Source organism: Chrysochloris asiatica, unplaced genomic scaffold (assembly GCF_000296735.1).
Source record: "Chrysochloris asiatica unplaced genomic scaffold, ChrAsi1.0 scaffold00015, whole genome shotgun sequence".
In the NCBI taxonomy this organism is placed as follows: Eukaryota; Metazoa; Chordata; class Mammalia; order Afrosoricida; family Chrysochloridae; genus Chrysochloris; species Chrysochloris asiatica.
In genome coordinates, this window is record NW_006408533.1 from 961,310 (window position 1) to 975,303 (window position 13,994).

Sequence of the window (13,994 nt, forward strand, 5' to 3'; positions counted from 1 at the left end):
GATGTCCTTGAGAGAGTCTTCCAAGCTTGCCCAGTGAGGAAATGCAGGCCATAGGTGGTCAGGATAATAACCTGAAGAGAGCAGTCCTATACAATTTTGCCTCAGACAGGCCCTTCACTTTATAATTCAGTATTTATGTGAGAGGACATTGAGGATTTTGGTTGGAAAGAGGCATAGAATTTTCTTTGGAGTTAATTTACCTTGTGCCAGGTAATGAGAAGTAGACTGTGTTAGTATTGTGAAACTGACTGATGGCTTTGTGGTTTTGACTAAAGAAGGTGCCAGCCGGCCTTTCCAGCAGAAGAAAAATGCTGAACTCACAGGCCATAAGAGCACTGCTTAAACATTAAGGAGCTCTGTTTAACTTGTGATTTGCAGGCTGTGTATATAGTGTCAGCTCACTCTATGAGCTTATTTACTGAAGGAGAAGACGATGGCGTTATTCTAAGGAGTGCTAGTCTCATAATGATGCTTCCAGATTTAATGAGACAATGTTTATCGAGTCCCTATACAGAGTTCTGGTGTGGCGATGTGGGTTAGTGCGCCAGACTGCAAAGCTGTTTGAACTGCAAGGTTGGTGGTTCAAGCTCACCAGCTGCTCCTTGGAAACCCTATTCAGGGTCGCTGAGGGTCAGAATCAACTTGATGGCACTTCACAAGAACAACAATATAGGGCTGGATGGAGTCCTGGTGTGGTGTTGTGGGATAATGCATTCGACCTCAAGGTCGGTTTGACCTTGTAAGGTCAGCAGTTTAAATTCACCAGCTGCTCTTTGGAAACCCTATCTAGGGTCACTATGAGTCAGAACTGACTCAAAAGCACTTAATAAAAACAACATACAGGGCTGGATCCATAGAAGGCTTTCAATAATTGCTCATTCTTTTACTCCGTGTGTACAATGGACCAGATTCCTAGGATGCACAAAAGGTTGACAGTTTGAGCTCAGACAGCAGAACTTTGGGGGAAAAAAAGGCCTGATAGTAATTTGCTTCCATTACGATTGTAGCCAAGGAAACCCTGTGGAGCACAATCTGTAACACACAGGGTTACCATGTTGTGGGATTGACTCAATGGTAAGTAACAGCAACAACTTGGACCCTACTTGAGACTGGAAGACACTGGGGAACATAGCAGACAAGCTGTCTCTTCCGGTGAATCTTTATTGTCATTACTTTTTGTACTTCCTGCGAGTAAAGTGTCATGAACTAGGACCATTGAGGAGTCAGTTGTTGTTGTTAAGTACTGTGGAGTCGGTTCCGACTCATAGTGACCCAAGAAAGATGTAAAATACTCCAGAAACTCCAAAGAAGCTGGAGCAAAACAAAGAGCAGAATTAGATACTTTAAAAAAATTCTGATAGTATTTCCAAGAGTGAGAAGAAGGCAGCCAGTGTTGGGGTTTGGGTTGGAATTTGGCAGTTTTCAGTTATAGTTGGATTGAAGTAGAAATGTGGTGTCAGACTGAGTAATTCACAAATTTCCCGAAATGTACATGTACTCAAGGCTGGGCCTTTGTTTTCACCTTCAGAGTGTAAGTGTGACTCCCGAGGCTCCCTGGACAACATCTGTGACCCTTGGGGCCAGTGCCGCTGTCACCCCCATTATTCTGGTTGGAGCTGCAGCCAGTGTGCCCCTGGCTTCTATGGATACCCCGACTGCCTTCGTGAGTGGTTGCACTTTTCTCTCTGCATTGAGTCCTTTAGGGCAGAATTAGCAGAAGTAGCCTAAGAACATTTCCTTAGAAATCAGCCTCCTAGGCCAGGACTTGATCTCTGCCGACTGGCCTGGTGGGGACACGGCTGTGAAAGAACTCTGATCAGAAGCAAGTAGTAGGATATTGGAGTCTTGTCTGCCAAGGGCTCATCGAGAGATGGTAGACATGATTCTAAATCCTTCTTGTGTCTGGTGCCTTGGAGGTCAGGGGGCTTCATACTACATCGATAATCCTCTAACCTTTTCTGGATATATTACTTTTCAAGGTCAGGGAAGGTGCATTTTTGTACTTTCATGCAGTACTTGGCCACAATGCTATGAACAGTGTTGTTGTTATGTTAAGTGCTATCCAATGCATAGCAACCCTATGCAGAGTTTCCTAGGGGCACTTCAAACAGAACTTGAGATCTAGTGCTTATCCTACAGTGAAAAGCCAGGCCTTTAATAAATGTCTGCTGGCTAGATGAGTATCACATACGAAGGTGGAATGATGGTAGATTCTCCTGGTCGGTCACTAACTCTCTCTCTGAACAAGCTACACAGCCCATTGGAGTCCCAGATAATTTGTAAATGAGAAAACCTGCTAAGCTCCCTCCCATCTGCAAGATCTGCGATTTAAGATTCTGATGACAAGTCAGGCCAACACTGCCATTATTGCTATCATCTGGTCCCTGAGGCTAGACCAAGTCCTGACAAAGAGAATTTATGACATATGCTGGCCTGGCCCCTGGGGCTCAGTGTTCTAAGCCTTAGTAATAGGAACAGGTACAGATCTCAAGGACACCTGCAACTATGAGGGGACTTCAGACAGTTCATGGAAAAATGAACTTGAAAGAGAAAAATAAAACATATTAACTTTGTTTTTCATCATAAGCTCCATCCTTGTGTGGCGCTGTAGGATTAGCACTGGACTGCAAATCACAAGGCTGTTGGTTCAAACCCACCAGTCGCTCCTTGGAAATCTTAAAAAGGGTCGCTATGAGTCGGATTCGACTTGATGGCACTAAATGACAATACCTAACTTCATCACTTACTAACCTTGTAAGTGATGATGCCAGTCATTCAGTTCACTCCTACAGAACTAAGGCTCTGGGAATTTAACCATGTCAGCATAGTCTTTTTATATATTATTAACTGAAGAAGGGAAAGGGAGAAGACAGGGAGAGGTCAGAAGCTGTTCTCTTCATCCACTTAGCCAAAAATGCTCATACAGCTTGAGGTTGGGAAGGAAACTGGGGTGCTTCTCTCAGCCAGGCCCAACCTGACTTTGTTACCTTTTCCTTGATCATTCAAGTGTATTAAACATCACATACAGCAGGTGGTGATTCTGACTCATGATTACCCCATATGGGCCAGAGTAAACCGTGCTTCACAGCATTTTCTGATCACTAAACCTTTCTTCTGAGGAAGGGTTAGAACTGTCAGTCTTTTGTCTAGTGTTGTTGTTAAGTGCTGTTGAGTCAGTTCTGACTCGTAGTGACCCTGCATAGGGTGTCCAAGGAGCCAGGCACCACCTAGGGACCCAACTATACTCAACCTTGAGAAAATAGGTATTCAGAGAGGTGAAGGGGGTCGTGGGGAACAGTTGTCAGTCCATCTGGACTGGAATGGTTTGCAAATGATCCTCAGTGGGGTGTGGAGTTTCTTCAGTGAGCCACCTCTCCCTCTCAGTGCCATCTCAGGAGCACCAGTTGCTGTAAGTGAGACGCATCCTCCAGAGCCCTATCACATCCCTGGACCAGGACTTGGCTTGTTCTCATTGAATATGCTAATATCAGGCACAGCAATAAAAGCTAGCATTTATTTGAGTGCTCATTATATGAAAGTATTGTCCCCATTTCTTTAAAGTATTATCGCATTAAATCCTCACAACCACTTTGTCAATTTTACACTTGTATCCTGGTGTGATGCTCTAAGATAAGTACTAGACTGTGAGCCACAGGGTCGATGGTTCAAATCCACCAGCTGCTCCTTATAAGCCGTATACAGGGTGACTATGAATCAGAACCAGTATTCCATGACACTTCACAGCAACAACACTCCTACCTACAGAAGAGGAAATTGAGGCTTAGAGCACTTAAGTGACTTTAAAGGTCCCAGAGCTAGTAGGAGGTGGGACTGAAACTTTTATTTGGGTCTCTCTGGCCCCATGCTCCACTTGTACTTTTACCCACAACTCTCTTCTGCCTCTGTTTTTCTTGCGCTGAGCTAAGTTCTCTCCTCCAGCCTGCTGGTGCTCAGCACTTGGCTCCTACCAGACACACTGCAGCTCAGTGACCGGGCAGTGCGACTGCCGACCGGGAGTGACAGGACAGCTGTGTGACCGGTGTCTCTCAGAAGCTGACGTGTTTCCTCACTGCCAAGGTAGGGAAGCTGTCAGAACGCTGGTGGACCGGGCTCTGTCTGAGGAGTGTGTGGTCGGCCTCCCAGAAGAAGCCGGAGATCCCCTGCGAGTGACCTAGCATGATCTGCTGGTTCCTCTCTGACTTCAAGTTAGGGAACTCAGAAAAATAAAAAAATAAAAAAATTCCACGTGCTATAAATGTGGCAAAGGTGGCCTGTTGTAGCTAAATGGAATACTCGCTGCCCTGTCCTTCAGGCATCTTGCCTTCTCTCTGATTACCAACCTGTGGGCCTGGTGTTGGCTGCCCATCACCTGTCACAGCAGTTAAAACAGGCCTTCCTGGCAGGCTTTGTTCCTGTCCCTCTCTCCTGCTTGCCAATGGTCTTCTGCAGGACACTGTCATTGCGCCTTTAGCACTGGAGTTGGGGGAAGTAGTGAGATGAAATAGAACTTACTCGATTTGGAGAGAGTGAGCCACGAAGGAGAGGTGCATCATGATGCAGTGACTGGTCACTAGCAAGCTTATTTCTCCATGAATATCAGAAGTTGAGTCTTGTGGTCTCTGGCAGAAGATGAGCCTATTAAATACCCCAAAAATCACCCTGTGCTCCTGCGGGTTTGCACCTCAGCTGCTGATCCCTGACTGCCGAGGACTCTTTTCTGCTGAGAAGAGATGTTTGAGGAAGGCTGACCCCATTCTTCCCATCAGGAGAACCTGGTTTCCTTAACAGCCTTTCCTGTTCCTGGCAGCACTTCCGGGCTAGCATCCAGAGCCCTCTGGAGATAGGGTCAATACTTAAGCATGATTCCCCAGAACCTTTCTCACTGGAATCCTCAAGAAACCAGGTTTCTTGATGGTGGAAATGGTAATCAGGAACTGATAATTAGCCATAGAAAAGTACATTTTTCAGTTAATATAGAGTTCACTTTAATGATCACAACCCCCTTGTTTCTCCCCCCCCCTTATTAAAATTATTTAGCTTGCTTTACTGCCTCAGTACAAATAGTGCCACAAGTCTAATATAATCTCTCTTCAATAGCTTGGCGTCTTACAATGTCTCAGAATTACTATTACTATTATGTTAGAAATGAAAACATGGCAAGTGCCAGGGATGGGTCTGCTCACCTCCTTTGAGGAGGTCAGGAGGAGCAGGGTTGCTGTGGACTACGCACTACACATGCTGGAGGAAGAGATGAAAGGGGCCTGGAGAGGGAGCCAAGTCTGGGCAAGGCCAGGTGGGAAGACAGCCAAGAGCAAGAAAATGCCGTTGAATATTACAGAAAATGCCAGGGACACAAACAACAGAAACAATACATTTATCAAAGGGGAAACTGAGGCAAACAACTCCAGAGGAGACAAAGGCAAAAAGGCTAAGAAAACAAGCTGATGTTATGAATTTATTTAAATGATTTGAAGAACCAGGCCCTAAACATTTTACCCAATTTCTTTTCATTTCTAATGTAATAATGATAGTAATTCTGAGACATTGTAGTTTATTGAAGAGATTATATTAGACTTGTGATACTATTTTTACCAAGGCAGGAAAGCAAACTAATAAAATAAAAAAATTTAGAAAGAATTTTACTACAGGTGGGGAGCAAGGGGTTGACATCATTAAAGTGAACTCCATATTAGCTAAAAAATGTACATTTTTTATGGCCAATTAAAATATCTCTTGGTACAATGTTGCCCTCTCCTGGACAAAATTAAGATGTTCAAAATTTTATAATTGACTTTCTCTGTTGTTAAGTCGGTTCCGACCCATAGCAACCTTGCATAGGGTTTCCTGGGAGCAGCTAGTGAGCTTGAACCGCCAACCTTGTGGTTCAAACTGACTTTACAGTGCAGCGCCTTAATTCACCCTCCTTTTATTTCAGTCATAGAATAGAGTTGCTCAGTGGCCAAAGCGGTGTTTGGGGGATGAAAGATTTGAATATTATTTGGAGTCCCTTTCTATGAGTTACTTGCAAAGTCCTTGTTATTCAACCATCAAAAATATAAGTGAACAGGTACAATTTTTTAAAGCAAGTAAAACTTGTAAAACTCAAAACACCAAGAGAAACAAAGAAGAAACAAGAAAACATGCACCTGCTTCCCCTCCCCCACACGACATTGAAACCATTTCTAAATCCTGTGCAGGGTCCCACAGTGACTGTGACATTGCTGGTACCACCAAGCCCGGTTTGGTAAGTAGAGAATTACAAATGGGTTGCAAATTCTAACTATTGTGTTGCTACTTAGAAAACACTAGCATATTTGGCAGCTTTCTTAAATTACCAAGTAAATGAAAATCAACCATGATTTTAAAGATGTGTTTCAAATACATATGTAATCATACGATTGTTTTTTTCAAAAACAAAGAATATGAGCGGGCTTCAAGACATTTGTGGAAACTTCCATTGACTTTTCATTTGTAAGGTGCATTTCAACATTTGTTTATTTTAGAGTCCTAGCGTCTAACTTTCTACCATCTGTCTGCCAGTTTGTGGCTTGCTTGTTGGTATGTTGCTGGAAGCTGTGCCCCTTGGTATTTCAAATATCAGTAGGGTCACCCATAATGGAAAGGTTTCAGCATAGCTTCCAGACAATCAGCCCAAACCAACCAGTGGGTCACAAGAGAGCACTGTCCAGTGCGATGTTGGAGAGGGTAGGACCTGGCAACATTCACTCTGTTCTACATATGCTTGCCACGAGTTGGCATAGACTAGATGACAACTAACAAGACATCACCACTCATCAGCCAGTGTGTCATACTGTGGTGGCTGGTGTGTTGCTGTGATTCTGGAAGCGATACCACAGGTATTTGAAATAAAAGCAGGGTCATCCATGGTGGACAGGTGTCATGAACTTCCAAACCAAGACAGACTAGGAAGAAGGAGAGATAGACTACATCTGAATGTTTCGTCACTGAAAACCCTATGAATAGCAGTGGAACACTGTAAGATAGCCCCAGAATACTGCATATTGACACATGATGAGCACCAGAGTATTGTCAGATGCAGTGCCAGATGAGCCCTTTAGGTTGGAAGGCACTCAAAAATACGACTGGGGAAGAGCTATCCCCTCAAAGTCAAATTGACTATGATGCCACAAATGAAGTAAATAGGGCACAACTCAAAATGAAGAGAAACAGCTGTAAGCATCCATTAGTAATCAGCACATAGAATGTACAAAGTATGGATCTAGGAAAACTGGACGTTGTCAAAAATGAAATGGAGCACACAGACATCAATATCCAAGGCATTTAGTGAGCTGAAATGGACTGGTATGAACTGTTTTGAATCTGACAATCACATGCTGTCTTAAGTACAGCACTGTCTGTGATAGGACAATACCCATTATTAATACCACTATTATTCAAATTTACACACTAACCACTAAAGCCGGTGATGATGAAATTGAAGAATTCTATCAACTTCTTCAGTCTGAAATTGATCAAACATGCAATCAAGATGTATTGAAAATTACTGATGATTGGAATACAAAGATTGGAAACAAAGTCTCGTTTGAAAATATGGCCTTGGTGATAGATTTGATTCTAGAGACTGCATGATAAAATTTTGCAAGAACAATGACTTCTGTGTTGCAAATAGCTTATTATAACAGCATGAAAGTTGACCTCACAAGATGGAATACACAGAAATCAAAGTGACTACATCTGTGGAAAAGGATAGTGGAAACATTCCATATCATCATCAAAAACAAGGCCAGGGGCAGACTGTGGAACAGACCATCAGTTGATCATATGCAAGACTAAAGCTGAAGAAAATTAAAACAAGTTCACAAGAGCCAAAATGTGACCTTGAACATATCCCACCTGAATTTAGAGATCATCTCAAGAACAGATTTGATGAATTTAAGACAGTAATGACTGGAAGTCATAGAGTTGTGGGATGACATCAAGAACATCATTCAGGAAGAAATCAAAAGGTCATTAAGAAGACAAGAATGAAGGAAAAGACCAAATGGATGTTAGAAGATACTCTGAAAGTTGACTTTCCAGTATAGAGATGCTAAAGCAAATGGAAGAAATGAGGAGGCAAAAGAGCTGAACAAGAAAATTTCAAAGGGCAGTTTGAAGAGACAAAGCCAAGTATTATGATAAAATGTGCAAAGATCTGGAGTTAGAAAATCAAAACGGAAGAGCATGCTCAGCATTTCTCAAGCTGAGAAAATTAAAGAAAAAAATGCAAGCCTTGAGTTGCAATATTGAAGGATTCTATGGATAAAATGGAGTTCTGGTGTGGCACTGCGGGTTAATGCACTGGACTACAAGGTTGGTTTGAACCATAAGGTCGGTGGTTGAAGCTCACCAGCCGCTCCTCAGAAACTCCAACAGGTTCACTATGAGTTGGAACTGACTTAAAAGCACTTACCAAGAACAACAATGGGCAACATATTGAATGACACAGAAAGTATGAAAAGAAGATGGAAGTAATACACAGTCATTATACCAAAAATAAATAGTTGATATTTAATTATTTCAAGAGGAAGCATATGGTCAAGAGCCAATTGTAATGAAGGAAGAAGTCGAAGGTGCACTGAAGGCATTGGTAAAGAACAAGGCTCCAGGAATTGATGTAATACAGATTGGAATCTTTTTACAAACTGATGCACTCACTCATCTATGCCAAAAAATTTGGAAGACAGCTACCTGGCCAACTGATTAGAAGAGAACCTTATTTGTGCCAAAGAGAAGTGACCCAATAGAATGCAGAAGTATTCTTTAGAATACTTAGAATTCATTAGACAATACCATTAATATCACATGCAAGTAAAATTTTACTAAAGATAATTTTAAAACAGCTGCAACACAACATTGACAGGGAACTGCCAGAGGTTCAAACCAGATTCAGAGGAGGACGTGGAATGAGGGATATCATTGCTCACATTAGATGGATCTTGGCCGAAAGCAGAGAATACCATAAAGATGTTTACCTGTGCTTTATTAACTACGCAAAGGCTTTTGATTGTGTGCATCATGACAAGCCATGGACTACACTGCAGAAAATGAGTACCCCTTAATTGTGCTCATGAGGAACCTGTACATAGACCAAGAGGCAGTTGTTCGAACAGAACAAGGGAACATTGAATGGTTTAAAATTAGAAGAGGTGTGTGCCAGGGTTATAGTCTTTAAACATATTTATTCAGTCTGTATGCTAAGCAAATAATTTGAAAAATTTGCTTAGCATAATTTGAAAAAAATGAAAAAGAATGTGGCTTCAGGATCAGAGGAGGATTGATTCATTAACAACCTGCGATATGCAGATGATACAACCTTGCTTGCTGAAAACAAAGAGAATAAGAGAATTAAAAATATTTAATGATGAAGATTGAAGACCACAGCCTTCAGTATGGGTTGCACCTCAATGTAAAAAAAAAAAGAAAAAGAAATCTTCACCACTGCACCAATAAATAACATCGAGAAAATTTGAGAAAGGATTGAAGTTGTCAAACATTTCATTTTGCTGAGATCAATCATCAACACTCATGGAAGCAGCAACCAAGAAATCAAATGACGTATTGCATTCTGCAAATCTGCTGCAATAGGCCTCTTTAAAGTGCTGAAGAGCAAAGATGTCAGTTTGAGAACTAAGGTGAACCTGACCCAAGCCATGATATTTTCAATAGCTTCATATGCATGTGAAAATTAGACAATGAATAGGGAAGATCATAGAAGAATTGATGCATTTGAGTTAAGTGTTGGAGGAGAATTTAAAAACTACCATGGAGTCCTGGTGTAGCGCTGTGGGTTAGTGTGCTGGACTGCAAGGTTGATTTGAACTGCAAGGTTGATGGTTCAAGCTCAACAGCCACTCCTTTGAAATCCTGTACAGGGTCACTATGAGTTGGAACTGACTCGACAGTACTTAACAACAATGATGAACTGCCAAAAGAAGAAACAAATCCATGTTGGGAGAAGTACAGCCTGAATGCTCCTTAGAAGCCAGTATGGCCAGACTTCATCTCTCATACTTCGGACATATCATCAGGAGGGAACAGTCCCGGGAGAAGGACATGATGGTTGATAAAGTGGAGGTTCATTGACAAAGAGGAGGACTCCAATGAGATGGATTGGCACAGTGGCAGGAGCAATGTAGTGTAGCAAAGATTGTGAGGACTGGGCAGTGTTTGCTCTGTTGTGCATAAGGTTTCTATGAGTGGATACTGACTTGATCACACTTAACAACAACAATGAAACAGGAACCCATATACTTGTTGCTATTCCATCGATTCTGACTCCTTGTGAGCCCACACAAGAACAAGAGAGTCTAATTTTTACTGTTGGTGACTCTGAGGATGTTGCCACCAGAGATCCCAGCACATAAGTCTGACCTACATAATTAATGAAATTAAGAAAATTTTAATAAAATTTATTAAATGCATAATTGCATTTATTTTTTCTGTGTCCAAAACAAGTACAATTTATTTGATATTACTCTGTGCACAAACTACGATATTCATATTTGAGTAATTTTCTAAGAGCTTTAAAAATTGTGTGTTTTCTTGACCTGAGAACCTGGAGATGTGAACATCCCAGGCACAGGGTAGGTTAATGATGGGAGAAATTCTGTCATTTGCTGAGACTTTACCATAGTCATACAAGGCAGTGGACCTCACACATTGTAAAAGCACTCTCCCCACTGCCCCACAGTTGCTGGCAAATTGATTCTGACTCTTGTGACCCCCATGTGTATCAGATCACAACTGTGGGTCCATGGGGTCTTTTTTTGGATCACATTTTATTGTACTTTTAACTGGAAGTTCGCACAGCAGATTAGTTTTTCCTTCTGTAATTCATATACAAATGCTTCTGTGACATGGGCTGCAATCTACCCCCTGTGTCAATGGTCTCCCCATTATCACCCTAGGTTCCCTATTTTCATTCATCTGGCCACCCTGCCCCTTCCTGCCTTCTTATCTTTGTTTTTTCATAAATGCTGTCATTTTGGTCTAGTGTAGTATAGGTGATTGTTTTGAGGAACACATTCTTCTTGAGTGCTTTTGTTTATTTTATAGGTGAGTCCTGGTGTGGTGCTGTGGGATAATGCACTGGACCACCTTGCGGTTCAAATTCACTAGCCGCTCCTTGGAAACCCTATACAGGGTCACTATGAGTCGGAACTGACTCAACAGCACTTAACAACAACAACAATAAATTATTCGTTTGAGAGGTAGTCTCCGGGAGTGGCTTCAGTTCCACATTAGTTGGGTGACTTAGAGCAATAATCTCGAGGCTTCCTTTTTTAAAAAAAATGAGTTTGAGTTTTGTTCTCCATCTTTCTCCCATTCTAATTGGAATCTTCTATTGTGTCCCTGGTCAGAATGGTCAGTAGTGGTAGCCAGGCACCATCTAGTTCTGTCTGAGTCTAGAGGACACTGGTTCATGTAGGCCATTAGTTCTGTGGAATAAGTGCCATGAGTCTTTGGTTTCCTCCTCTCCTTTGCTGCGGTTGGCAAGAGACCAAGAATTGTATCTAAGACATTTGCTCACAAACTGCTGAGACCCCAAGTGCTACTCACCAAACTAGAATGTAGAACATTGCCTCTATGTACTATGTTAAACCAATTGATCTAGATGTCCCCTGAGGCTCCATAAGGTTTTCAGTGACTGATTTTCCATGTACTTGTTTTGTACACAGAAATGGATTGCCACACCTTTCTTCCAAGGTAGCTCTAGGTGGACTTGCATCTCCAGCCTTTAAGCTAGCAACAGCTGAATGCATTAATTATTTTGCACTCCCAGATAAACCTAATACCTTATTGATTCTCAAGATATTAAATATCCCGAAAGTTTTCCATTTATTAACAGTATCAGCATATACTGACAGTGTTTACAAGAGTAGTTTAAATTTGTTTTCTGTGTTTTCTAATTTTGTTTTAGCTATTTATTTGTTGTACACATAAGTATTGATTATATGTGTAACAAATAAATGGATAATGAGAAGAGGAATTAGTATGCTGCTGAAATCAATCCTGCATGTTTATTTCCCTTGATATATTGAATTTACTTGTCGTGGTCAAAATATTTCTGTAACAAGCGTTTGTGCAGAAAACATGTTTAAAAACATGTCTTAATTCCAAGATGAATTAAGTTAATTTGACTTTCCTTCAAAGGGGTATTGCCAATGCAAGCTTCATGTTGAAGGTCCGACTTGTAGCATCTGCAAACCATTATATTGGAATTTGGCCAAAGAAAACCCCAGTGGATGTTCAGGTAAGTCTTTTTCTACACTATGATCTACCATATTGATCCTTCCTTTTAATTTTCTCTACTCAGTGTCTAAACCCAGAAAAAAAGTCTTTATTTAATCTGTTCCATTTTTTGAAACTGTAATTTTTAAAAAATGTTTTTCCTACTTTTGGCAGAGCTTCTATCATTTTCAAAACCTCAGCAAGGGATGTTTATCCTATTTCCATATGTATTTTTACAGTTGCTAAGGCAGCTACTTGATAAATGGCTTTAACCTTCTTATTTTTATTATCCACTCCTTTTAACTTAATTTTACTGTAACTTTCTGCTTATATCTAAGCCAAGTTAAGAACTTAAAGACACTGAGTTGAAGTTTCCAAACTGAGTGAATATCATTAGGTTGAGTATATTTCCATCTTAAGTATATCAGTGATGACCTTGATGCTTCACATTTCATGATGTTGCAGCTTTTATCTTGGAGTGGCCAGAGCTTACAATTACTCCTCGTGAGTGGATAGTATTGATCTTTCTGTTCTGCTAGCTGCAGAAAGCAATACACTTTTAGGCCCCAATGTGCAGACTGCAATTCTGCTGAAGTGTGCTAGAAACTGTACACGTGTAGTATTGCAGGTGCGTCATGCTTCCGGAGGTGAGGACTGTCCTTGTGTAACCTTTGGTTATCTCCACAGAGTGCCAGTGCAATGTGATGGGAACAGTGAGTGGAATTGGAGAATGTGGGCAGGTAACGTGGGATGCCTTTCTTTTCATATAGTAACAACAGAATGTTTTAACAGCTGGTTGTGGAGCGGCAGTGGGATTTATTAGTACCTCTCCAATTATAAGGCATAGAGGCAGTGGGAGTGAGTCCAGGTGGCTCCGTGGGTAAAGCATTTGGCTGCTAACTGAAAGGTCAGTGGTTCCTATCCACCAACCTCTCCATGGGAGAAAGATGTGACATTTTGCTTCTGTAAAGATTTATAACCTTGAAATCTGGGGCAGTTCTATCCTGCCCTATAGGGTCTTCATGAGTTAGAATAGACTCAGCAGTAGTGAGTCAGGGTTGAAGGCAGTGATGGTGCAGTGGTAGAATTCTTGTCTTCCACATGGGAGACTGGGGTTCAGTTCCACAGTTTACATGTTGCTATGATGCTGGACCAGTTTCAGGGGCAATTTTCAGATTAAGAGAGGTGAGGAAGAAAGGTCTGGTGATCCACTTCTGAAAGTCAGCCAACGAAAGTTTATAGGTCACAAGAGTCTGTAATCAGTCATGGGGATGGTGCGGGACCCAGCAGTGTTTCCTCTGTTTTTCAGGGGCTGGGGTGAGGGGGTCCTCATGAGTTGGAACTGACTCAATGGCAGCTAGCAGTAATTGCAGAATGCATAGCAATCTTTTTGAAATTTTACTACCCTGGTTGCAACTGCTTCACATTATACAATGAAACAGCTTTAATTTTTGAACTTTAGAGAATTCTGTCATTTGATCACATCTTATTTCCTGGCTTGTCCTATAGGGAGATGGTAACTGTCACTGCAAGCCCCATGTCTGCGGTGGTTCCTGTGACATATGTGAAGAGGGATATTTTGCCTTGGAAAACAGCAATTACTTCGGATGTCAAGGTAAATGCCTCCAGTGGACCCTGTTGGTAAAGCAAAAGTTTTGATGGACAAAGACTGCCAGTCTTTCTGGTGAGGTGGAACTGAAAAATTCTGTGCAGGAAATCTGGCCAATTATCTAGTTGAT

At 41.5% G+C, this 13,994-nt stretch overlaps 1 protein-coding gene across 1 annotated transcript in view; it reads left to right on the forward strand.

Moving 5' to 3' along the window:
* LAMA3 (laminin, alpha 3) overlaps nt 1-13,994 on the forward strand; it is a 368,228-nt gene that overhangs the window by 151,824 nt on the left and 202,410 nt on the right. The window contains exons 13-17 of the mRNA XM_006835121.1: nt 3,940-4,077; nt 6,198-6,244; nt 12,178-12,277; nt 12,943-12,995; nt 13,765-13,870. Coding sequence (XP_006835184.1) covers nt 3,940-4,077; nt 6,198-6,244; nt 12,178-12,277; nt 12,943-12,995; nt 13,765-13,870 — 444 coding nt within the window. The remainder of the gene's footprint in view (nt 1-3,939; nt 4,078-6,197; nt 6,245-12,177; nt 12,278-12,942; nt 12,996-13,764; nt 13,871-13,994) is intronic.